We start from the raw sequence: 25101 nt of genomic DNA, 5'->3' as shown, positions 1-25101 counted from the left end.
ATAATGATCAGATATTTACGGATTTTTTTTATTTGAATAAAAAACTGTAGTGTTTATCTGTTTGAGCACTAAATATGTGGTGTTTGTAGTGTTTTCAATTGAATAATAGTTGAAAAGAGGTTGCCAATCATTGTATTGTTTTTATTTAGATTTTACACAATATGCCAACTTCACTGGAATTGGGTTTTGTAGTTTTATCTCATTCTGCTACGTGAGGAGAGCAACATATCAGTTATATCACCACAATAATTAACATATTGTAAATTGTTACTGATAATGTACGTAATTAAGTATGATTGTCTACAAATTGTATATTTATACTTTCAAAAGCACTTGATGAACCATGAAGTTAGTTCACTTTTTCAAAATAAGTCTAAACACAAGTGAAAGCTATTAGCTCCGGTTGGTTAAAAACAATGTGTGCCATTATGGGTCCCCACCCAACTGAGCCAGTCCCGAAAATCCTGAACTTTTCTGCTCCACGTGTGTTCTTACTGTGTTCACTACTGTTAAAATGAGAAATCATTAAAAAAAAAAAAAAATCTTGCTCTTTTTCCTTTTGTTGCCATCTCATTTTTTTTTAATACAGAGACAATGAATGTACAGTTCACAACAAACATAAACTTTATATTGTTTTTAGTAGCTTGTGCCACAGGTTACTTTTGCACCAAACAACATTCATATTGTTCATGTCGTCAGTAGATTCACAAACATTGCAGCTGTGCTTCTGGTTACTTCACAATGCATTATTGTACTGTATATGAATCAAAACATAGGGGACAAATGAAATGACATAATATTCCACACAGAAATGCATTGATACTGTCGGTTTGCTTTGTTATTGCAAAGTGAAATTCTTTTTGAAGGAAGTCTCTTTTGCTTGAGCCTCTTGGTATTAGGTCAGATTTGAATACCATACCTGAGGTCGACATTTACCTTTAGCGTCCAGTAGAAAACAAAACCAGATGTGACATAAAACATTGAAACGCTTAGTTAGTCAACAACAGTTTGTCACAGCAATTACTGACAACAGATTTACTTGAATAATTGGATTTGTGTGATATACAGTATGTCCCATTGACTCACAACTTTCACATACAAACATATCATAACTGTGACTATCAAACTGACAGGCTACATAAAATGCAGGTAAGGAAGCAATATTCAGCCATTCGATCCGAGTCAAGTTATGACCCTGAAATAAATTAATCTCCCGCTTCGTTGGCAGCACCCTTTTCCAGAACAGACTGCAAAGGAGATTTTGCAGACTCATTGATTTCTTGGCTGGCAGGAGTGGTATCATCAGTTGGCCCGGGACTGGTGTTGAGGAAAGCTTGGTACTGGTTCCAGAAACCCGCTGAACTTGTGGATGCTGGAATAGTTAAGGAACCTACTGATGTCGATGACTGAGGTTGGTCAGCACATGAACGATGACTGCGGGCTAACGGGCGGGTTGCTTTGGTCACTACACCATGGTGCTTCATATGGCCCTGTGCAGGACCAAATAAAACAAAAGCATTAGCCTCACTCAATGAGGAATACAGCAAAAGTTAAAATATCAGCAATTTACATCTGGACAACAAGACAGTAGCTGAGAGAGCTGAATTGGATGACACGAGAATGGGTTGACAAGCACAGGTGGACACACTAAAACTTAACGAGACAATAAGATAATAGTGACACAAAGAAAACATGGCAACTAACAACTAATCAAAACCAAAATCCACAAAACACAGAACATGACTGTTATTTATTAATCATTCATCATACAGTTTTGATCTTCAAACATATTTTCTTACCTTTAGTCCGCTGCGGCTAGCATACGCTTTTCCACATTCAGCACAGCAATAGGTCTTCTTCTCGGGGCGAGCTATCGGAGATGGCAGAGTTGGGGCTAGGTTGAGAGGAACAGAAATCTCCGGTGCTTCACTTGGAGCAGATCCAATAATCGTATTCACACCATCTATTTGGTTGTCTTGCTCATATGAGTCCAAATTAAAGTTCGGACCCGCCTCCCTTGCGAAAGTGGAAGCTCTTTGTGCATCACTTCCTTGACTAGTGTCTGCAGTTTCTGAGGCTGACATCGTTTTGGGGTATTCCTCAGGCACTTTTGCTCGTGTTGGTGTTGTTGGAGTACAAAACTGATCTCCGTCTTCTTCCCTAGGTTCAGGTGATCGGACCCCGGAGGAGACTAAGCCTGGATCTGGGGCTGGAGTGTCTACAGTGGTAGCAACATCTTGATTCTGTGTTGAAGAAGAAATAGTACTTGAGCAGCTATAAGCAAAGGGGGCAGAATTATCCTGTGGATTTGATCCGGGGATAACAGATGCATCGGAAAATGAGGATTCTTCCTCACAGTCCACGGCCATAACATCATGCATTTTGGTACTTTGGGCAACAGGTGACGCTGATTTGGAGAATGGATCCCGGCCGGGTTGCTCACTTTGGTCATCTTTGTCAACCAGGGAAAATTCATCAAATTCAGTTTGTTGGGTAAATGGAAGGGGGGCACTTGTACTAAGAAAAGGAGGGTCGTCAGTAGTTGCTGGTGGAACTTGTGCCGTAGTATTCATGAAGGGGTCAGGACTAAGATCAGTGGGGGGGTTGAGGTCTGGACTAGAAGAGCCAGATTTGGTCGTAGTTGCAGTGTATTGAACAGGTTTGCTATCAGAAATAGGACATGAGTCAGCATCTGCATTTTGAAATTGTGAACTCGGGGATAGGCTTGTTGAGTTGCCAGGTTGAGGTGTTACACTAGGACCATTGTTTTGTTCACTGGTGCTGGATTCAGACTGTGAAAAAGATTTAGCATTAGATTCAACTGCCATCTCACAGGTAGAATCGTCAGTGCCTACTGGGGGCAGTTGGCCACCAAGATGCATACGAATATGGTGTTGAAGTACAAGAGCATTGGTGAATTTACGTTGGCAAAGTGGGCAAGAGTTGTGGACACGAGCGTTGGGGGGCCGAGCATGATGGGTTGCCAGGTGGGACCGTAGGCTGCCTTTGGTGGAGAAAGACCTTCCACACAACTTGCATGGGAAAGGACGTTCCCCAAGGTGCGTGGCCTGGTGTAAACGCAGTGCTCTGGGGCAGCTCAGAACCCGAAGACACACACCACATTGATTGGTTGTCAAATTATTGGCTGCGCCTGTGATGCTCAGTGCTGGTAGCAACCCTCCTGCAATGGCATTATTGACACCCATGCCAAGGGCGGCAACCATCTGTCGGGTGAAGTTTGAAACAGATGTGGAGACAGGGGTGGAGGAGGGTGGAGCTGCCGTGATATACGAGGTCGAAGTGCTGGTATTTGTGAAATTACTGTTGGTTAAACTTGTAGGAGAGGACATGGTTTTGCTTGATTGCACCTCAATTGTGGAGGTGGGAATAGAGGAAGAAGTCCATGGAGAAGTTGAATGAGCGGGTGTCTTTTCCAGTTTCTCCACCAGCCTCTGCAACTTGGACGTTTCAGATGTAGGTGTAGAGACAGCTATGGAGGATGCTATAGTGGTAGCTGGCTTATGAAAGGGGGAGAAAGGGAAAGTTACGTGTGAAAAGCCGGAAGAAGATGGTTGGTGGGAGCCTGGATTTGAGGGTAACGAGTTGCAGAGCATCCCCAAAGCTGGGTGCAGTGTTGAATGTGTGACATTTGAGGTAGAGCCAGAGGAACCAGATGGGAAAAGGAGTTTAGGCAGGTGGGCTAGCTGGGAGTAAGCGGCAGGGGAAAGAATGGGAGGTTGAGGGGGGCTGTTTTCATCAGAGTTCTTTGAGTGCTTTGAACCCTTCAGCAATCCTGTGACGGCAGACGGTGAAGATAAGGTTGGATTTGAAAGTAAGGAGGTGGCTAGTGAAGACGAGGGGGCTGAGGATGTGGCGGGGGATGAGTAAGATGAGCCAGAGGCAATTGAGACTGCAGCTGCTACAGCTGCTGCCCTATTAAGTTGAAGCAAGGAATGTGAAATCAAGGCCAGATCCACGCTTGGAGGTAAGGGGAGCGTACAAGGGGTGGACCCCCCTGATGCCCCGAGGGGGAAGACACTATTGGTACCGCTGACCTCCATGTCATTTCCATAGACTTCATCCTCAGGCCTGCTTTTTGGCTTCTTCTCTGACATCTTCAAAGCACTCGTGTTGCAACCGCTGCTACTAGTCTGACTCATATCTACGGACCCAGTTGCCCGCAAAGCCACGCCAAACAGAGATGGCGGAAGGAGTGAAAGCGAGAGCTCTGGGTTTTGCTCACGGTGGCGTAAGAAATGCACTTTGAGGTTGCCTCTGGTGGTGAAGCGACTGAGGCACACAGGACACTGATAGGGCCGCTCCCCGGTATGCGAACGTAGATGTATCTGCAGGGCGGAGTCACCGCTAAAGATCTTTCCACAAAAGCGACAAGCATGCTGGAGGCGGCTAGTACTGCTGGAGGAAGAGGTAGATGAAGGGTTTACCCCTCCAGAGAGAGATTGCAAAGCATACTGCGCATTTGGGGATACTGACGAGAGGGCCGCATTTAGATAGGACTTGCCACAGTGCTCGCTCATTGAAATATCATTCGGAGATTTCTCAGTGAAATAGTGATTCGGTAGAGCCAATGATAAAGCAAGTGGATAGTTGGAGGAAGTCATGGCAGCAGTTGAAGATGTGGAATGGTCTGAAGATTGCGTGTTCACTCTCAGGTAACTATTCACCCCAGGATTGGCACCCGTGCCTTCCATCTGGGGCTTGCATGTTTGCAGGATTTGAGACAAGGCATTGTTTGATTTTGAAGATTTGTTGGCCACCTGAGAGGGAAGTAAGGTTGAAAAACATGCCAGGAGAGGAGCGACACTAGTGGAAGGCTGGGTCGCAGTGGTTTGGGTAGTTGGGCTGCTTGCCCGTTTGTCTTCCAGACAGAGTTGAGGTAGGGATGGGAGAAGATGCTGAGAAGGTGTATCTATAGAATAAGATGCCCCACCCAGACGAAGTACCTGTCTGCAGATCTCCTCCGTTATTTGCATCTGGTTAATCTGCCTTTGCTGAAGCACGCGCAATTCCTCTAATATCAGAGCCAGACTCAACTGGGCCCGAGTGGGAGCGGCTGAGGCGGAAGCCACTCCTGGACTGGGTGTCGGAGTAACGGGACTTGGGGGACCCTCGGGCACACGGCTGGGGCTTCCAGGGTGTGGAGGGCACATGGATGCAGAAGATGATGAGGACGAGGAGGTGGTAGTTGCTGACAAGCCCAATTTTGGAGAAGCCATAGGTGCACCCCTGACAGGGTTGTGGCTTATAGTTACAAACCAAGTGTCCAAGGGCAGTTGGGTGTAGATTTGAAGAAGACGGATAGCCAAGAGTGAGAGAGGAGTGATTTGAGGAGAGTGAATATTCTGGATCCTGTGCACATAAGAGAGTCCGTCTGGAAGGCCTTGGGAGGTGAGTGGGCAATGTGATCCAGCTGGGTGCTTTGAAGAATAAAAGATGACGAACGCAAGAGGGAATTTGGGCGGAACGGTTATGACTTCACTGCCAAAGAGCCACCTGGGAAAAGTAAAAGAAGATTTTAATGTAATTAACAGATATATCACACACATGCAAACACGTGCGTGTACACGCACAACCACTCCTTACTTTAACTCCCGTGGATTCATATCTTGCGCTGTATTAGGCACCGTATATTTGGTCCAATGCTTTGTCATACTACCCTAAAGACTACAGTGACAGTTCTGATAGTTTAAGGATGAGCAGAAAGGCCAAGAAAAGGAGGTGGCATGCCGAGAAAACAACAACATCCTGGCAAATGACTCACAGACCAACAGGAATCTTACTTTGCCTAAAAAAGACCAAGAGACAGATGTGAAGACACATGACCACATAAACAATCTAAGCATACTGTATATACAAAAAGCACTTCGCATGCAAGAAGTAATGAGTAACACAATCTAATAGAGTACTTGGGTTACTGGTGAAGCTAAAATTCTGGGACAGATACAGTAATGGTAAGTACCCCTCGGATTGTTGTGGGCAGAAACACAAAGCCACACAAGCGTTATACACGCTTTTCCTCAGGAATATGCTCGTGCTTCAATGCCCTGCAAAAAAAGCTCCTATTGAGGAGGCAATTAGTTCAATACAATTGCAGTTACAACACCACCATAACCTGAAAACGAAAATTTTACAGGCTGTCAAAGCAACTGTATCACTGCGTACATAAACTATCCACAACTGCGGAAAATGGTTTGAAATGCAAATTTAACTTCATGTGATCTGTTTGGGGCTACAGTTCAAACTCATTTTTGTTGTAGTAATGATGTCCCTCACAGGGCCATTATGACCGTCTTCTTTTTCATTTGGAGGTCGATCCTAAAGAATGACTGAGAACCCATATAAATGTACAATCGTCTTATATTAGCACATATAGACAACAAATTGATGGATAACGCATTTTGAAATTGTAAATAATTGTTTATTCAACTAGTTTTTAATTTATTTAAAAAAATGAATTGGTAAGAAAAATGCTTGCAATATCTTATATCTCAGTGCTGCTTCCGTATTTTCAGCGACTGCTTTATGACGTGAAGCCTTGTAAAGATACACAGACAGAGCCCCGACTGAGGCATGTTTAGGTCCGTTGATGGGGGTCAGTACAGGCGGTCTTTCTCAGTCTGTGTACTTTCATGAAGCTTTGCGTCATAAAGCGCTTGTCGAAAATGCGGAAGCACTCGCCGAAAAGTTGGCATCCGTCAATGACAGGCCGTTTGTATTGACAGTTTTTCCCACTTCTGGTTGGAAGTGAAGACAATTTGCTTTGCGCGCCACGGAAAATGATGCCACGGGCTGGATTTGGCCCCGAGCCTTGAGTTTGGCACCTGTGGGTTACGGAAATATTGTCAATATATTTTACAGTACATTGTATGGCATTGTATTTTGTCAGTTTTTTATCATTCGCTAATTTAGCAATTTTTGTTAGTTGTTTCACATTAGCAAAGCTACATGAACATGTTTTGATAGAAGAAATTGCTGGCTAGCTCTTGCAACATGCAGTGTGTACACTAATTACACTATGTATATACACTAATGTAATATATTAGTGTTTTAATTTATTTAATTATCACTGAATGTTGACTGCTTAATGCCATCCAGGAAACATAGAACTTTGACTTGTGTGTTTTATTCTATTCCCAACTTATATAGTGTCTTGCTTAACACATAACATTTAACCTGTAATTTTTTTCATTTCAATTTGTTTTCAACAAAGACAAAAACTTGGAGTTGTCTTTTCCCCCCTACAATTTGGTTAATTTATTATAAATGAATCCTAAATTCAGAGTAAGTTGTTTGAATTTTATTTGGTAATTTGAGTCTCTATTGCAGAGTGACTGTTTTGCTTTTTCAGAATTAAACAAAAGGAAAATAATGCATGGTAGGTTAATTGAAGTGACTAAAATTGTCCCTAGGTGTGATTGTGAGCGTGTATGGTTGTTTGTATTTATTTCAACAGATTTAGTCCCAGAACTAAGATGTATTGGGTTAAGAGTTCAGTATAATTAAGTAAAGTCCAATAGAAAAAGTTAATACAAGTACTTATTTGTTTCATATTGGTAATCATTTCCTGGTTTTAAGATTTACGAAATAAGCAATGGCTATGATTACAATAACTGAACATTACAGTAAGAAACTTTATAATTACGTTTCGTAAGTTACTTAATATTCTCCTACAGTAATCAATCTTTAGTTGCATGTAAATGTTACCTAATTCTGTTGAGTGTGATACGCTTAATATTGAGCAGTAGAATTTACTTAATTGGAATGAGTGCAAATACTTGCGATTTTTTTTTTTTAAGTAAATCATACAAGTTTTTTTTTTTCAGTGCACACTCATACACCAGTGGTTGGCTGTTGCCATGCAAGGCATTGCCAGGTCCACTGGGAGCAAATCGGGGTTCAGTGTCTTGCTCAAGGACACTTCAACATTGTCACCATGGGTGAGGATCGAACCCACAACCTCACGGGTGGGAGACGACCACTGAGCCATGCTGCCCCTAAATAAATTGTAAAAAAAAAAAAAAAAGTCAATTTATTGCTCCCTCAGAATAACTTAAAATACAGTTCTAAAAAAAAAAAAAATTGTAGGCCAGTCCATACCTGAATGTGAGGTGTGTACTGACTTTCGTGAGATACTGTATATGTATTTCTACTTAAGTACAGTACTTTTATAAAGCATGACCTCCTCCTTCCTTCCCTATCTGTCCAGCTTTTTGTGGCGTTTCACTCAGCAGAGAATCCCCCACCCCCCACCCCCAAAACACACAGCTTACTTGTTCATTTGCTACTTGACATTCAAATGGTGAGCCGAGACTCATCGCCCTCTCTTTAGTAAATTCTCATCATGGCTGATCCAGACAACTGTACTTAAAATGGTTGCACATAAACAAGCTGAGTGAACCTGGAATTCCACTGCTAGCTTCACAGAAGAGAATCACTTGCTCCGGTGAAAATGCTCGTTCGGGCCAGTGCATTCTAACATAAGGTCTTTAACACGCAAATCGGAACAAGTGTGGCGATTCTCACGATTCAATGGAATCCTTCCCCGAGGGAGAGCCTGGTAAACAAGGCGGTTGCACAGACGAGGTGGAATTTGCAACAATGGCGTTGAGAGTGCACAGCTGAATGAGCATCGCCTCCTCCTCCAACACATGATGCCAGTGAGTGGAAGCACAATGCTCCCTTTTCACCCTAACGCCGACATGTTTAACACGTGGAGAGAAGTGCACTGGTGGAAGAAATAAAAGACGCATGGCGAGGGGTTAAATTGTTCGCAAATAAGGTCATAATTAAAACGGCGTTTACAAATGGAAACCTGATGTATGTTTTATCCAAACCGAGTCAAACCCGTTGAACTAATCTGTTCAACCCAGATTATATGAACGCACTGGGCTACATAAAGTGATTGTTTAAGTCAAACATAAAGGCCGTGTTGGTTGCGCAATATATCAAAAAGAGAATATGAGCCCGTCTATTATGCCAGCAAGATCCCAATCGTGCCACCTCGCCAACCCACGACGACACGGCAGCAGCAGGCGTGCAATGTCCGTTGTAAACACACACACACAAATATGTAAGGCAGCGAAATGCGCGCTCCCGCTACTGTACGAGCACCTGTTGCACGCCGCGCGCGCCCCCACATCATAACAAGTTATGATTCATAAAATATTATGACCGGGGGAAAAATGTCCCGGATGTGCATCCAGACCCCCCTGTAGGCCACAATAGGCGACACAGCGTCTTTATCACAATACAAAAATAACTTACCATGTTTGAAACGATGATTTTGGTTGCGGAATAATAAAAAGGAGGCGAGGCTCCGGAGCTTGGATGATCGACGCCTTCTCTCAGACGGGACACTGGCGCACTGTTTCCCTATTCACCACCAGGGATGCGCAGTAGGATAGCCGCATTTCCCCCCTCAATTATTTATCTCCCTTGCTAATCGCTTGTCTTTATTTGCTGACAAATAAACAACAATTCCTGAGTGTGCTGCGGGGACACATGGGCGGGCATGGCGGTGTGGATCGACTAGATAAAGAGGGGGAGGATTGTTTTCTTGTTTGTCTTTGAACGTCTGGGGCCTGTCTGCGCTCTCTGCGGTACCGTCCGTCCGTCCGTCCGTCTGTTATAATTAATGACCCCCACCGCCAGACGGTCCTCTGGGAAACAGTGACCACGGTTACCTCCTTATTGGCTCTCAGAGTGCGTCTTACGCAAGACACACACACACACACACACACCTCAAATGGACGGCTCAGTCCAGGTCAGTTATAAAAGAGTTGGACTGGGATGAAATTCCAAATCATCACAACGTTATAAATTATATTTGAAAGTAGACAGTACAAATCGAAAGTAGTACAAATAGGAAGTACAATAAAGTATTTATTTTATGCTACATGTTCATTAATGTGTTTAGATTTAATATGTGTTTGTAAACAAAAAGACAAAGTAACCAAGTGATGTGTAAAAAAAAATCATAGTAATAAAAGAACGTGTCTTACACGTGAAGAGTCGCTAGATGTCGCTCAAAAACAACAATGTGACGTACACAGATATTACAAATTTAAATTACAAGTTAGGGGAGTGAAACACTGACTACACCATAATGACGTATCACAACTATAATAAATAAATGAATAAATAAATAAAAGTAGTCACAAGTACGATTTAAGCCTGTCTGATTGTCAATTAGATCGAACTATTGTTATCTTTGGTACAAGTATACAGTACAAGAGTTGTATATTTCATTGCATTGTAGGTAAAATAAAAAAATAAATAAATAAAGCATCAAATGGGTCTGTAACACCCTTTAAATGTAATAATTTCATAAAACTGTAATTGCCTGAAAATTTAATAAAACGCGATAAATTAATAATTTCATAAAGTAATAAAGAAATCCTGACTGATATTGTAATAACATTCTAACCGATAACCCCCCCCCCCCCCCAACACTGTACACTGATAGATAATGTAATATTATGTTCATTTTCAGCTCAAAGTTCTATATTTGGTCTTTTAAATTGAAGTGTTACAATTTTTGTGTTAAATGTTTCAGAGTTAATTTCAACCCCCAAAGCACATTTTCAACACTGCTTAGTTTAAACGAAGATCAGGATTGGTGTTATTTGACAGAGTTGATTTATTTAGTGTTAATTCTGCCCACTTGATTAGAACTGCTCTGCCGTAAAGACTTCTGGGATATGCTTTTTATATGGTATAATAATGTAATCAATTCTTACATTATCTATCTAAATTTAGTTACAATATCAGTCAGGATTTTTTTTACTACATTATTGGTGAAATTATTACATTATATTGGGTTTTGTTACATTTACATTAAATGCAAATTTTAATATATTTTCCAGCGTCATTAAATTATAGGGTGCTACAGGGTGTGTTTAACTCAAGTTAGCTTGATGAAAGCCTGCAAAAGCTACCTCTAAATACACACTACTCAAAGAGTTGGGCCTTTGGGTGAAACTACAGACGAACCAAAAGGCAAGCCAACCTTTACAAAAATGTATTTGACCTTCTCAAAACTTTTGAATGCCCTTTTCCAACTGTTCAATATACTTTTTGCATAATTTATGCTTTTTCCCCCCTACAAAGTGTTAGGTTCAACTTTTTGTGAGTAGTGTATACTTTGTATGACAGTACAAGACATACATTGTACTTGCTTAACTCTTTCTGGGCCTCCTCCCATCTCACTGTCACGTGACTGCACTGAACCCAGTTCAGTGGTTTTAACCAGACACTACAGGAGCAAGGTGAATCCGTTGGGATTAACCACGGGGTCAGCATAGTTAGCACCTCTAGCAGCTCGATGGCCACTGACTGCAAACACCTACACAGCTACAGGTGAGAAACTTTCTGTTTCCGACGCAATCCCTCCCACTTCCCCCCCATATTTCCACAGTTAATAAACCCCTGTTGATATCATGTACAAATGTATGAGTTTGCGGTTGGGCATGCAACAGCTGACAGTAAATCAGGTCAGCAAGCTGTCAAGGATGATCTCCTGATCCCTCCATTGCAGTCAACCACTTAAGACTCTGTCAGTGTTTCAACCCTTGCTTTATGGAACGCATGCCAATGATGTCATTTATTGCGATACTGTCCTGATTTTGTTTTTGTTTTTCAAGAGCAGAGGTTTACGAGACGTTTATTTATAGGCTAGCACTTTGTTGAAACTATTATCATAGTCGACTGTTGCAGAGAAAAGTCAGCTCAACTCTGGCTTATTAATATGCACATTAGCTGTCAGCAGTGGCGGGAAGTAATTCAGTACATACCTATGATAGTGATACAACAGCCCATTATTATGTGCACTACTGCACTTCAGTAGATTTTTCAGGTATCTGTGCTTAATTTGAATATACCTTTTTCTGATGATTTTTACTTTTACTCCTTACATTCGTAAACTAATGTCACCACGTTCTACTCCTTACTTTGTCAAAAAATGTCCCTTTAGCACAAAATAATTCATGGGCCTGGCAAATGTGTTGTGTCTTGTGCCCACCTAAAAGCTACCAACTTCTAGCATTCAAAATGTGTCTTTCTAATCTGAAAAAAACACATACAAGTAAGGTTTGCTTTTTAGTTGTTCTCATATTAGCTAATGCTAATGGCTAAATTGACATTTCTTTAATTACTTAATATTACTTATTACTCAGTTCACTAACTTTAATGGGAATATATTTTGATAGCATAAAAGGAGAGACAACACTAGCTAGCTCTCAAACAAAAACATGTGACATGAAGTGTTGTCAAAGTAGCTATTAGCTGTCCCCAGGACTGGACTGGCACAAATAATCGGCCTTGGCATTTTGACTTAGTCCCGCCGGCCCAGCCCGATTCCTGACCGCTCTTGGCCATCACATAGCTCTACCACTGTTATTTATTGGTTCAGTTTGATCTCTATATTGTAAATGGATGAATGGGCTGCTCCTAAATTGTGGGCCGGTCACTCGGGGTAAAATGGAGTAAAATAATAATTGAATAGCACCACATTGGCCCAAATGACACCGGCCCACCGGGCATCTGCCTTGTAAGCCAGACGGCCAGTCCAGCCCTGGCTGTCCCAAAAGTCGCTAAAAGTCGCAAAATGACGTCATTGCCTAATGTGCATAATTAGCCATCTAAATTGAGCTAATAGTAATGGTCGCTGTAGAAGAGAGGAATAACGTAATGGGAAAGGTCAAAAATAAAAAGTGAGTAAAAAATAAACACCCTAAAGAACACTTTTGACAAAAAAAAAAGTCATCAAGATGCTTTAAAAAGTTGTCCGATTTAGCAAAAAGTCACCATGTTTGTAACACTGGCGACATGTTAGGTCTTTTTTTTCATCATTGCTATCAAAGTTAATAAAAGAGGGAAACTATGTGGTGTGCAGGAATCATGCCAAGTAATACCTTTTTATCCATCCATCCATTATCTTAACCGCTTATCCTCACAAGGCCTATCCCAGCTGGCTTTGGGCAGTACACCCTGAACTGGTTTCCAGCCAATTGCAGGGCACACACAGATGACCAATCCCACCTAGGGACAATTTAGAGTGTTCAATTAACCTATCATGTATGTTTTTGGAATGTGGGAGGAAACTGGAGTACCCGGAGAAAACCCATGCAGGCACAGGGACAACATGCAAACTCCACAAAGGAAGTGGGAGCCCAGAATTGAACCCGCAACCTCTGAGGCTGACGTGCTAACCAGTCGACCACAATTCCTTTTCATTTTAAGTCAATTTCAGTCTGTACTTCTTTACTAGGTATATTTGCCACCTGCAGTTCTGTATGTAACGGCAACAGTTTAATGCTGTTTAATTTGATACTACTATTATTAATATACTCTTTCTTGCTATGTTGTTAGTAGACCTTAGGTACTTCACAAGCATCGCCTCACAATGGCGTCCACGATGGAAGAGTCCACCTGCTCTGTTTGCAGAGACAACTTCAGCCAGTCCCACCCACTTCCCTGCGGTCACAGCTTTTGTCCTGCCTGCATGCGCGAGGCCTGGACAACCCACGGCGAGGGCAAAGGTCATTTTACCTGCCCTCAGTGTGTGGAGGAGCACGGAGAAGTGCTGTGCGACTGCTGCTCCCCGGAGGCGGACGAAGGGCTGGTACACTTGGCTGTCAAAACGTGTCTGCGGTGCGAAGTGTCGCTGTGTGCGGAACATCTTCGGCACCACCTGGAAAGGCCGGCATTTAGCACCCATTTGTTGGTGAACCCGCTGGGCGACCTGTCTCAGCGAAAGTGCCCGACACACACAGAGCTATTGCGCTACTACTGCGCTGATGAGAGGGTATACGTGTGCAGTGACTGTCTGCTGGAGGGAAGCCACGTTCAGCATAACGTCAAGGGGCTAAGACAGGTGGAAGAGGATCTAAAGGTTCGTTTTTGCTTGTTTGCGGTTTGCTTCAGAAATAATGTTGCTGAAAGATTTGTGTCCTCTTAGGTGATCCTCCAGACGTTGCTAGGAAAGTCAGAGGAGAAAGTAAAGAATGGAGAAGAAATCCTCAAAGAATATGCCGACATCGATTCCACTGTTGCGGTGAGTAATGATGACACAGCAGAAATTGTGTTTCTAGCCAAGACGCAGCGCACCCGTGACAAAAATGATCGACTTATACACACCGACATGCAATTCGCTTGTAATTTTGTTATGTTCCAATTGCTCAAATGGAATCATTATATTAAGATAATCCACACGTTCGTTACTAGGACTGTCTGATGGAGGAGAATACCCAAGTGGAGCGGCTGGGCTCAGACCTGCAAGTGCAAGTGGAGAAACTAGTTGAGGGTCTAATGGAGCTCACCAAGAAGGACAGACAGCAAATTATTGAGCGTGTGCATGACGACTGTTCCAAAGTGAGGGAGGACGTGAGCCAGACGATGAGCATCCAGCGCTACTTGACCTCGCTGCTAGCAGAGACTGACCCCTTCCTGCTCATCTGGGTAAGATCGGGATTGGAATGACTCTGTAATACAAATGGGGCTGATGTTGATGATGATTCATTTTTCAAAATGGTGGAACTTTGTAGTTTGCACTTTCTTTATTGGTTTCACTGCATACTTTTGCCAAGTCAGAAATACTCTATGTAAAAAAAAAATTACCCCAATTTTTTGGGGGCTAAAATGATCCACCATGTCATATATTTTCACAGTGGCATGATGCAAACTATAACTCTAATGCTGTTATTTATATGGAAATGTAGAGCTTGGCCACAGTATTAATCACTATGTTGGTTTGATTGTGTATTCCACTTCCCGCAGGCTTTTCAATCTGATGACACAAAGTAAGTCAATGGCACCAAGGTTTCTAATTCTACCTTTTCTTTGCACCAACCACATTAGGTATCATGTTTTTGGATAATAGCAAGCAGTAGGAGTTGCATAGCTCAGGTGATAGAGTGTCAGTCTACCAAGAGAGGTCAAGAGTTCCTTCTGTAACTTTTTTTTTTAGGGGTGTCAACATTAGTGCGTACATTTTGAGTTAATTGAAGGGGTCAAGTTGTATTTTACAATTTTTAAAATGTGCAGAATTTCACAAAGATTAGATAGCTCTTAATATGAAAAGAATAATGCACTGAGCTGTCACCGTCTTACAAATACAAAACGCCATCTGGTGGCAGAGAAATGACCTCAACACAAATCAATATCACATTAATTATTTACAGTACATCTTTTTTTACTTTAACTCTTATAAATTATTATGAAATTACTGTACCAATGGCTAAAAGATGCAGCCATATTTCTATTGGTTAATATTTTTTTTTTACACTTTTATGCCAACAAGAGTATGAAAACTTGGAAAAAAATATTTTATTGTATATTTAGAACACATATAAAATTTGCAATTAATTGTGAGTTAACTATTGAAGTCATGCTGTCACCAAACATCTTACAAATGCAATTATGCCATCTAATGGCAGAAAAATGACCTCATCACAAATCAATATCACACTCGTATTTTACAGTACAGCACATCTTTTTAACTTTAACTAAATTTTATGAATTATTATCAATGACTAAAAGATGCAGCCATATTTGTATTAGTTTAATTTGTTCCACTTTTATGATAACAAGAATATGAAAAATTTGAAAAAATATTTTCTTGTACATTTTATTGTAAATTTAGAACAGATAAAATTTGCGATTAATTGTGAGTTAATTATTGACGTCATGGGATTAATTACGCTTAAAAAATGTAATCGTCTCACACCCCTATTTCTTTTTTATTATTATTTAGAATAAACTAGTAAAATGTACTCAAACAATTTCCTACTAAAATGAACTTATAATTTCTGAGTGGAAAAAAACCCCTAGGTTTTTGGGATAGGCCAATTCTCTCATAGGCCTACACAGTAAAAATACTACTACTCTTCCAAGTGTAACTTTTACTCTGTTTAGAGTGGGACCAAATGGGCTGTTTAGAGTAAAATGTACTCTACAAAATTGACTGTGTACCGTACACAGCAGTAACATTCAGAGCAGCATTGAAGATGTGTGTATAGTAAAGCTGCCTTATGTCCTTTCAGTAAGAGGTGTTATTTTTGCTTTGTAGGTTACTAGCTGACCTTAGCAGTCCCCTTTTCACACCAGAACCTGTCAGTCTGGACAGGAAGCCCATTTTGGAGGAGATAGAGGGCAAGTATCGAGAGTTTATCACCGCCACACTCCGTTGCCTCAGTGAACTCAAGAGGGAGCTCTGTGAGTAGGAAACGCACGTCGATATTGTTTTTAAGATTGTGTAAAAACAGATTCAAGTGTGACAAACAGTATATAGACACACATTCACACCAATGCACAATTTAAAGTTCAATAAGCCTTACAGTACATGTAGCCCATTTTTGGAATATGAAACAACAAACATTAAATTTGTTGGTGATTGTTTTAGTTTTTGGTTGAAAATACACAGTAACAGTATTAGCTAATCGCTAAAGCTTTTTCACCCGCTCCTTATGTTCACAGTGACCAGTCTTCTGACTCTGGACACCAACACATCTCATCCTCTACTGAGCATCTCCGATGACCTGCGATTGGTCACAAGGGTTAAAACCCGGCTGCCCTGCGAGGCTCACCCAGAACGTTTCGACCACTGGCCGCAAGTCCTCACAGTTCAGAGTTTCTCGGCTGGGACTCACTACTGGGAGCTAGAAACGGAAGGATTCTGGGATATCGCCATCTGCTATAGGAGTATTGGACGGAAGGGGAAAGAGGGCAATTCCTTTGGCAACAACGCGGTATGTGTGTTACCTAGTTGGTGGTTCTACTAGTAAAGCAGCATTATCTTAAGTGGCACCACTAGTGGTATATAAATAAGGTCACATACTATGGATTTCGGAGGACATTTTGAATTTTGAACTATCGTCATTGATAGCGGGCCTGCCTCGCGCTTCAGTTCAGAGCAAAGGTTTTTTTGAAATATAAATCATGCCAATTCCCTCTGTCACACCTTTGACCTGTCTTACCCACAATATGTTCAGGTTCAGGATTTCAAACGTCAACGTACAATGCACTCATTCACCTGTTTGCAACTTACCTCTCGCTTTTTGCTGAAAAACTCACCGATCCTTGTTTTAGTACTTTCTAAATCATCCTAAAATGCCACAAGATGGTGCCAAAAATCTGTGTCTAAATAGGAAAGTATCCATTATGTTGAGTGAAACATTCCGACTGCTTCGTATCTCAAGGAAGATTATAAATTTCAATTAAAAATTTTTTTTTTTAATATTACAAATATAAATATTTTATATTTATGGTTATTAATATAGGCTTCTTTATTTTTTTGGAGAGGACACCAATTGTGTGTGTGTTTTTGTTGTTGCTACCAGCAGCAGGGCTCGGTCCATGTCTGAACCTATCACTTGACCAATTGGTAAAATAAATATATGTTACTTAATGCTGGTTGGTGATTATCTAAGAAAATAGAATCCAATACATCCCATGATATAGTTTTTACAATTACATTAGGAAAGACAAAAACAACTATACGGTATGTTTTCTGCAAGTCACTGTAGCTTTTCAACCAAATGTGTGTGTTTTGTTTTTTCAAGGTTTCATGGAGTTTAACCCAACAACATGACAGCAAACTAGCTGCTTGGCATGATCGTAAGAAAACACGTCTCGCATACAAAATGACTGGCAAACGGGTTGCAGTCGCTGTGGACTATAATGCCGGCACCATCACCTTCTCTGAAGTGGGACCGTCGAACAACCTGACACATATCCACACTTTCTGGACCACGTTCACCGAACCAGTGTCCTTGGGCTTTGGACTTTATAAATCGGAGCTGAATAGCCATATTTCAATTGTAAAAGTCTGAGGTGACCAAGGGAAGGATGGCACAGTCAGTGCTATGTTACAATGCTGATGGATAGGCAAGAGTTGAACTGTTCTGACATGCTGGAGTGAAACTCCGTGAAAAGTGCTGGATATTTTTATTGTGAGCTTCACCTCAACAGCTCATGTTTGTGAGAATTGGGTTACAGAAATGGGAAAATGTGCATTCAGTGTAATGTTATACAAGCAGATAATGAAAGTGCAAGCATAGCAAAAATAATCACAGACATAAACATAATTTAAATCTATTGGAAAAGAGATATAAAACAGAATAATTGTTGTAATTTTATTTGGGGGGGGGGGGTCCCCACTGGGATTTATGTAAGTGAAATCAACTGTTGGCATCATGAAACATTTATTTAGTTGATAACTGTCCTACAAGTATAAACAGAAGTTAATGACAGTATTATTTAAAAAGAAAAAAAAACTAAAATAAAGAAAAACTATTGAAGATACCAATTAGACAAGAAAAGGTGAAAACAGCATTGTGATGCTGATGTATTGCTGGAAGAAACGTGTCATATGACTTTCTGTCAATAAAGTGAATGACAAAAGCAAAACCCACTTGTTAATATTTCAGGTGCTTACTGAGGCATTTTTGTTTTGTTTTGATTGTGAATAAATACAGTATGTATTAATATAATAATAATAATATATAATTTATTCAAAAAATATATGCACACACTGAACATTCACTCAAATTGCTCCCTTGAAACAGCTTGTATGCTCAATTACTTTGTTATTTTTTTTTAAATTTCACTGTGGTCAGTGGGTGGATGTAACATGGAGAATGAGAGAGGCGGCGGTGAAGTGGGGGTGGCAGAGCGAGATAGGGATAGAGATAGAGAGGGAGAACAAAAAGAGAGAGATGATCACATATCTGTCTTGGCTCAGATCTGACTGATGTGTGGAACGAGGAGGAAGAACAAATATATTAGTCCATATTTTCCCAGAGCTTGGAGTATAAGAGACAAGATTTCTCAAAGGGGAATACAGGTGACATGCCACTTTTTTTTTTTAATCATTCATAATGTTAGACCACTTAAGTTCTCATCATTTTTAATTGAAAAGCAAAGCATTTATCTGTTTGAACTTGAGCATCTTCTGCTTTTTTTTCAGCCAACTAGTTTGCTTGGAGGGAAAGTAAAAGTGGTCCACGTTTAGCTTTGCGGTGTGAAACAAGTGCACAAGCAAGAGTGTGCGTGCACCATGTGAGGAAATGCATGTTGAGCGAACGGCGTTAGGTGGGAAGGAGCAACGTGTAGAAGACAGATGGTCACTCAGTGGAGTTGTTCCTCCACCCCCTCGCTTTTTTTTCTGCCCCCCCACCTCGGTCTTGCATCCTTCTGCTAGTGTTATCAAATGCATGCATCTTTCGCAAACCATCCTCTGCGCCATCAACACTTTGCTCATCCTGTCAAATTCTTCCCATCCCCAGATACTTTTCAACTGCCTTGTCAGTTTCTTTTTTTGCTGACAAAGTCAACTTGAAGAGACCAGAGGTCTAGTTGTCAACTGTTCTGCTGAGGCCCTCTGACACCGCGACAGAGCGATTTGGGACTTTGGACCGGCACACGAAAAAACTTGAACCGCAACGAGGAATGAACAACTCTGAACAGTAACGGCTACAACAACTATTAACAATAATTGGCTCGCCATACAAGAATCCGTCATGCAAACCTGTGATCTTACCGTACTGTTGGCTCTGCTGCTATTGTGGGGGCCACCGTGGGCCAACGGGCAGAATGACACAGAGCCCATTATTCTTGAGGGGAAATGTTTGGTGGTGTGCGACTCCACACCGTCGTCGGAACCAGCTGGGAACGCACTGGGCATGTCTGTCCGCTCGGGCAGCGGCCGAGTCGCTTTCTCTGCCAGCCGCCAGACCAACCACGAGCCTACAGACATGAGCAATCGCACAATGATCATCTATTTTGATAATGTAAGTGTGCATGCAAAATTTGCAAGGTTGGACATTTGGGGGGTGAGCATGACAATAAAGTGGGAATTTGCACCTTGGTTTATAAAAGCTTGAATGAAAAAATGGGAGTTTGAAACCCAGTTTGCATGTTCTCCCCTCGCTTTTGTTAGGTTAATTGATGTAAATTGTCCTTAGGTGTGAATGTTTGTTTGTCTACATCGCTGGCGTCAGGCCGAAGTCACAATTGGGTAAAATTCATATATAAAAAAATAATAATAAATATATGCTATTCGTCATTCCACACAAGTATTGTTTTTCCAAATTATTTACCAATCTAAAGTGTTGAAAATGGCTGACTCTGAGGCTGAACAAACATGCCATTATTGGGGTCTCCTGAAAATTGACTACACAGTAAATTTGACTGTATTTAGAGTGAGACCAAATAGACTCAGGTTTAGAGTAATATTTACTCTTGGGAAAGAGTAAAATAAAGAATTGAAAAAAAGTCACTCAAGGGTTGAAGATTGAACTCACTACCTTCATCTTGGGAAACTGCCACTCTACCACCTGAGCTATGCCCCTCTTACTGTTCGCTTGTCTCCAGGAGGAGACCAAAAAACATGTTTTGGGTCTCTTGGAGTCAGGGCAATTCCAGCTGACACGGGCGATATACTAGCACACAGCAGGAGCTTTGTGGCTCAGGGAGTGGATTCTCCCAAGCTGAAGGTCATGAGTTTGTTCCTCAACCCTTGAGGAACTTTTTTTTATTTATTTATTTTTTCAATTCTTTATTTTACTCTCTTCCAAGTGTAAATATTACTCTAAAACTGAGTCTATTTGGTCCCACTCTAAATAGAGTCAAATTTACTCTACAGAATTTACTGTGTGCCGTATTTTGGAAGTAAAAGGTTTCGGCCCGATTCCAACGTTATGTGCCCTGTGATTAGCTGGCAACCAGTTCAGGGTGTACCCCGCCTCTTGACCGAAGTCAGCTCAAATGGACTCCAGCTCACCTAAGACCCCAATAGATAGGATGTATACATAGAATTCACTGACGTTCTTTTGTTATTGACGAATGTGACCCCCAGCTTCCTCTAACATTACTTGTGTAAGCAAGATGCATGCGGAAGATTTAGTTCAACATTCTTTGCAGCGGTACACATTGAAACGTTTGGTTAGTGGAATCGATTGGATTACAAACATTTGCCGATTCTGCCCGGAACGGACAACATGGCAATGTATGCTCTGAGGTAGGATGGCTTGGCACTCAAAACATGGACATTCTTGCGTCGTCTGTACCTTCGGCTTTTATTGGTAGTAACAAGTTACATTTACTCCGTTACATTTACTTGACTAACTTTTTGAAAATGTTTTACTTCTAAGAGTAGTTATACCACACAATACTTTTTATTTTTACTTGAGTAGATGTATGAAGAAGTCACGCTACTCTTACTCCGCTATATCGGGCTACACTGGAGACATTACCCGCCGCCCCATTCATACATTAGATTTACCGTTTTTTTCACGTAAGCGAGCCGCTTGATTGACTGTCTGGGAGTATTTCCGCGGACAAGCGCCACCGTTCGCTTTTGGGGGGAGCGTCATATTCGCATATTAGCGTCAATCAAACAATTAACTTTGAAGTGGGTCGTTAAGCTCTGAAACAAGCAAAAAAGAAAAACTGCTCACTGCGTATGCCTGGCTTTAGCACCGTGGCAAAAGTTAGAACACAACAACTAAGTCAAGGATAGATGTAGCGAAGAGGAGAGGAGCACCAGTGCGGGAGGAAAACGGGGCAGGGGGAGAGGAGAAGTTGCCGGAGAACTTGCGACCAAGTAAAAGTGAGTAGCTACAGGGTAGATTTGATAGATGTGGCAGCTAGACACATGCTGGAAAATGTATGTATAAGCGTTGTACACATTTATATTTTCTTATATTCTAAGACAATAAAACGTTATTGCATTTTTTAAAGACTATATGTTAAAAACGAAGCAATGTCTGAGTACATTGTTCTAAAAGAAAACATAAATCAGACTTTATGTTTAAGCAATTACACAGTACTTGAGTATTCTTTTCAGAGAATACTTTTTTTTACTTGTACTTGAGTGATTTTTTTATGACTACTTTTTACTTGAGTAATATTATTTTTTAAGTAACGCTACTCTTACTTGAGTACAATTTTGGCTACTCTATCCACCTCCCCGAAGGTACTAGCTACTAGCGCTAGCATGTTACAACAAAAACAAAAACATTGTTAATTCATCACTTATTTTCGTACACTTTAACAACAATTTCAACTTTTGGGCTGCTGGGAAAGGAAAATAAGAGAACTTAAGAAAGGTATTTGGAGAGATCTCAAAATCGAACATCTTGACCACCAGATCTATTTTTAGCCAGAGCTAGCCACGGCTAGCGGCTCACATATATCACAATCGCTTTATGGTAAAAGCCTTTTTACCATCTTACAATGACACTTACCTTAATCAAAATGGTCAGAACACACTTTAGTAGACTTTGTCGGGTGGAAATCCCTTTGATGTATCTTTGTCATTCCGGACACTTTGTCGTTCCCATTCGACATTCCATGGACCGGTGTACACAATGTGGGGCAAATGACGGCATGTGAAATTGTGAATACTATCTAGAAGTTTCATTTCACATCTTTGTTCGCCCAATTTTGCCCATGTGAACGGCACACGTGTGCACCATTGCGAAACGGTTTGTGAAAATCTGGAACGAATGAACAAAATGAATGAATCAAAGTAACTTTTAGTAAGCAACACGAGCGCTACTCTGCATTTGCTTGCGTTGTCTCGCTGGTCGTTTGCCCCACGAAAGGCGTGCTGGGTCAATAGGTGGGGTTCGGTGACGAAATGTGTCCAACTGAAGTGTTCAATTGTTGAATGTTGTGAATATTGAATATTTCTTCCACCATGGAAAGTTTCTAATGTAGTATTTAGCAAGTATTGGAAATTGCAAATTGTCTTCTTTCTTAGTAACATTGAGATATTGCAAACATTAATTGAAAATGAGTTGAACATTTTTGTTGTGTAGGTGTTACTATAAGGCGATCATACATTTGGTGTGTATATGCATTCACAGTCATAATGGCCCTCCGAGGGTACCCTTACTACGATGTGACTTGTGACAAAAATGAGTTTGACACCTCTGATCTAGAGCATTTTGATCAACCAGAAATATGAATACTTTATGCCATTAAATAGTGTTTACACTCTTTTACCACTTTGTGTCATTACTCTCACAGCTAAAAGATCCCAACCCAAAATTTTTCTCAGAATTTGACCATGCATAAATATATATATTTTTTTTTTGAAGGTGACGTGTAAGCTGGGTTTATCACCGAATTTGTGTAATATTTTGTAAATTGTTTACACAAGGCAGTTTTAATGTGGCATTTCACCTTTCCATCCTCCATCCTTTCATGCTGTCAATTCAGATCTTGGTGAATGTGGGCAGTCATTTTGATCAGGAGAGCAGCGTCTTCCTTGCGCCAAGGAGAGGCGTTTACAGCTTCAACTTCCATGTTGTGAAAGCCTACAACAGACAGACCATTCAGGTAAGTCACTCAGCTGTAGTGTTGACTGTATGTAACTGCTGAGAGTTCAGAGTATAAAAGCAGACCACAATTTCTCCCAGGTCAGCTTGATGGTGAACGGCTGGCCGATGATTTCTGCTTTTGCCGGAGATCAGGACGTGACCAGGGAAGCAGCCACAAATGCTGGTTTGGTGATCATGGAGAAAGGAGACAAGGCCTACCTCCGACTAGAGAGGGGTAACCTGATGGGAGGCTGGAAATACTCCACCTTCTCTGGGTTCATGGTCTTCCCCTTGTGAGCAAGATAAAAGCTAAATTGTTATGCTGGTAGAAGGAATTTTATTGGAGCTGAGAGAAAATGTTACTTTGTGCAAAGTTCCAGAAACCAAAAGTATACTGGAGAGAAAAGGGAACGGCTGTATAAGAAGCAGTGAACGAAATTTATTTTGCTTATGTGTATAACTATTTATTGAGTTTGTATGACTTATATTGCAGTAAAATTATAAAGTACATTGTGGGCTTCTTTGCAATTGTGACGGTTTATCTCTCTGTTAAATGTTTGAATAAGTGCTGTTATGACTATATCTCGCATTGCTAAGCCTATTTATGCCTGCATCAGATGTTTATTTACACAGAAATTTATATGACAAACTCATATTAAAATATACTACACTATATAGAGTTGGTTCAGCGGGTCCTTTTAACCGAGCTAGCACATACAGTATGTATTGCCAAATGTTATCTGCATGTCAATATCTCTCTTATAAACAAATCACAGATCAGGCTAAATATTATTATGCCTCCCTCTCAGGGCACTGTAGTCATTGCCACAGCAGCTGTTTGTAAATATAGCTCCCACCAGCAGAGCCGGCGTTGGCGTGGACCTAGCAGTGCAGCATGGGGCAGAGAGTAAGCATAGAGAAACGCAAATATCCTCCTTGCAGGGCCGCAGACAGATGGAGCCATTGGCGAGCAGCAAGGTTCATCTCTGCAGGGCTGCCGCAGATAAAGAGTGGTGTACTGTCACATATAGTCACTTACGCTTGCCTGGTTTATCGTCACAATGGCTGCCTACCTCTCTCATTCAATCGCATATAACGCTCACGTTTAATGGGAAAGACGATCCTATGATTTCAGGAGAGGTCTTTTTAGTATTGCCACAAGTATTTTCAATTAAGATTGTAATTTGTAGTGTCACATTAACTCATAAAAAAAAAAGATTATTAAAAATTAGGGGCGACAGGCGATTAGCTTTTTTAATTGTAATTAATCACATGACTTCACTAGTTAACTCACGATTAATCACAAATTCTATATCTGTTCCAAATGACCAATAATTTTTTTTTAATAGGTTTTCGTACTCTTCTTAACAAAAGTATATATTTTTTAAACTAATAGTATATAGCCGTCAATGGTAATGAATGAATTAAAAAAAAGAAAACATTATTAAAATTTTGGGGCGTCAGGCGATTAAAATTTGTAATCATAATTAATCACATGACTTCACTAGTTAACTCACGATTAATCACAAATTCTATATCTGTTCCAAATGACCAATAATTTTTTTTTAATAGGTTTTCGTACTCTTCTTAACAAAAGAATATATTTTTTAAACTAATAGTATATAGCCGTCAATGGTAATGAATGAATTAAAAAAAAGAAAACATTATTAAAATTTTGGGGCGTCAGGCGATTAAAATTTGTAATCATAATTAATCACATGACTTCACTAGTTAACTCACGATTAATCACAAATTC

At 40.8% G+C, this 25101-nt stretch overlaps 3 protein-coding genes across 5 annotated transcripts; 2 read left to right on the top strand and 1 right to left on the bottom strand.

The window, feature by feature from the left end:
- Positions 1-414: 414 nt before the first annotated feature.
- On the bottom strand, positions 415-9054 carry sall2 (spalt-like transcription factor 2). The gene is made up of 3 exons (XM_086091488.1): positions 8545-9054; positions 1800-5514; positions 415-1490 (listed from the first exon to the last, which is right to left on the bottom strand). The coding sequence occupies exons 1-3, from the start codon at positions 8769-8771 to the stop codon at positions 1206-1208; spliced, it is 4227 nt and encodes a 1408-aa protein (XP_085947614.1). The 5' UTR covers positions 8772-9054; the 3' UTR covers positions 415-1205.
- Positions 9055-11261: 2207 nt separating this feature from the next.
- Positions 11262-18426, top strand: trim110 (tripartite motif containing 110). 2 transcript variants are annotated; one of them, XM_086080045.1, is made up of 8 exons: positions 11262-11379; positions 13390-13912; positions 13979-14074; positions 14245-14478; positions 14797-14819; positions 16088-16233; positions 16495-16766; positions 17580-18426. In XM_086080045.1, exons 2-8 carry the CDS (start codon positions 13424-13426, stop codon positions 17847-17849), a joined length of 1530 nt encoding a protein of 509 aa, XP_085936171.1. In that variant the 5' UTR covers positions 11262-11379; positions 13390-13423; the 3' UTR covers positions 17850-18426. The 2 variants fall into 2 exon arrangements, with proteins under 2 accessions (XP_085936171.1, XP_085936181.1); XM_086080055.1 differs by having other exon boundaries at positions 11275-11379; positions 13393-13912.
- Positions 18427-18715: 289 nt separating this feature from the next.
- cbln12 (cerebellin 12) lies at positions 18716-24020 on the top strand. 2 transcript variants are annotated; one of them, XM_086074072.1, is made up of 4 exons: positions 18716-18862; positions 19305-19808; positions 23245-23364; positions 23445-24020. In XM_086074072.1, the coding sequence occupies exons 2-4, from the start codon at positions 19539-19541 to the stop codon at positions 23640-23642; spliced, it is 588 nt and encodes a 195-aa protein (XP_085930198.1). In that variant the 5' UTR covers positions 18716-18862; positions 19305-19538; the 3' UTR covers positions 23643-24020. The 2 variants fall into 2 exon arrangements, with proteins under 2 accessions (XP_085930198.1, XP_085930206.1); XM_086074080.1 differs by lacking the exon at positions 18716-18862 and having other exon boundaries at positions 18869-19808.
- Positions 24021-25101: the final 1081 nt, after the last annotated feature.

Source organism: Leptonotus elevatus, chromosome 1, assembly GCF_054856555.1.
Source record: "Leptonotus elevatus isolate MCC_2025b chromosome 1, RoL_Lele_1.0, whole genome shotgun sequence".
NCBI lineage: Eukaryota > Metazoa > Chordata > Actinopteri > Syngnathiformes > Syngnathidae > Leptonotus > Leptonotus elevatus.
Note: the sequence above shows the minus strand (reverse complement) of the source record. Positions and strands in the feature narration are given on the sequence as shown.

Bases quoted from the DNA above. Each gene is read 5' to 3' on its own strand.
- trim110 (XM_086080045.1), top strand. From the start codon at position 13,424: ATGGCGTCCACGATGGAAGAGTCCACCTGCTCTGTTTGCAGAGACAAC. The intron at 14,075-14,244 runs GTGAGTAATGAT...GTTCGTTACTAG, and splicing joins ACATCGATTCCACTGTTGCG to GACTGTCTGATGGAGGAGAA. The intron at 16,767-17,579 runs GTATGTGTGTTA...TGTTTTTTCAAG, and splicing joins ATTCCTTTGGCAACAACGCG to GTTTCATGGAGTTTAACCCA.
- sall2 (XM_086091488.1), bottom strand. From the start codon at position 8,771: ATGCGTCTTTTATTTCTTCCACCAGTGCACTTCTCTCCACGTGTTAAA. The intron at 5,515-8,544 runs GTGAGAATCGCC...TACTTTTCCCAG, and splicing joins GGGAAGGATTCCATTGAATC to GTGGCTCTTTGGCAGTGAAG. The intron at 1,491-1,799 runs GTAAGAAAATAT...GGTCCTGCACAG, and splicing joins CTAGCCGCAGCGGACTAAAG to GGCCATATGAAGCACCATGG.
- cbln12 (XM_086074072.1), top strand. From the start codon at position 19,539: ATGCAAACCTGTGATCTTACCGTACTGTTGGCTCTGCTGCTATTGTGG. The intron at 19,809-23,244 runs GTAAGTGTGCAT...CTGTCAATTCAG, and splicing joins TGATCATCTATTTTGATAAT to ATCTTGGTGAATGTGGGCAG. The intron at 23,365-23,444 runs GTAAGTCACTCA...AATTTCTCCCAG, and splicing joins ACAACAGACAGACCATTCAG to GTCAGCTTGATGGTGAACGG.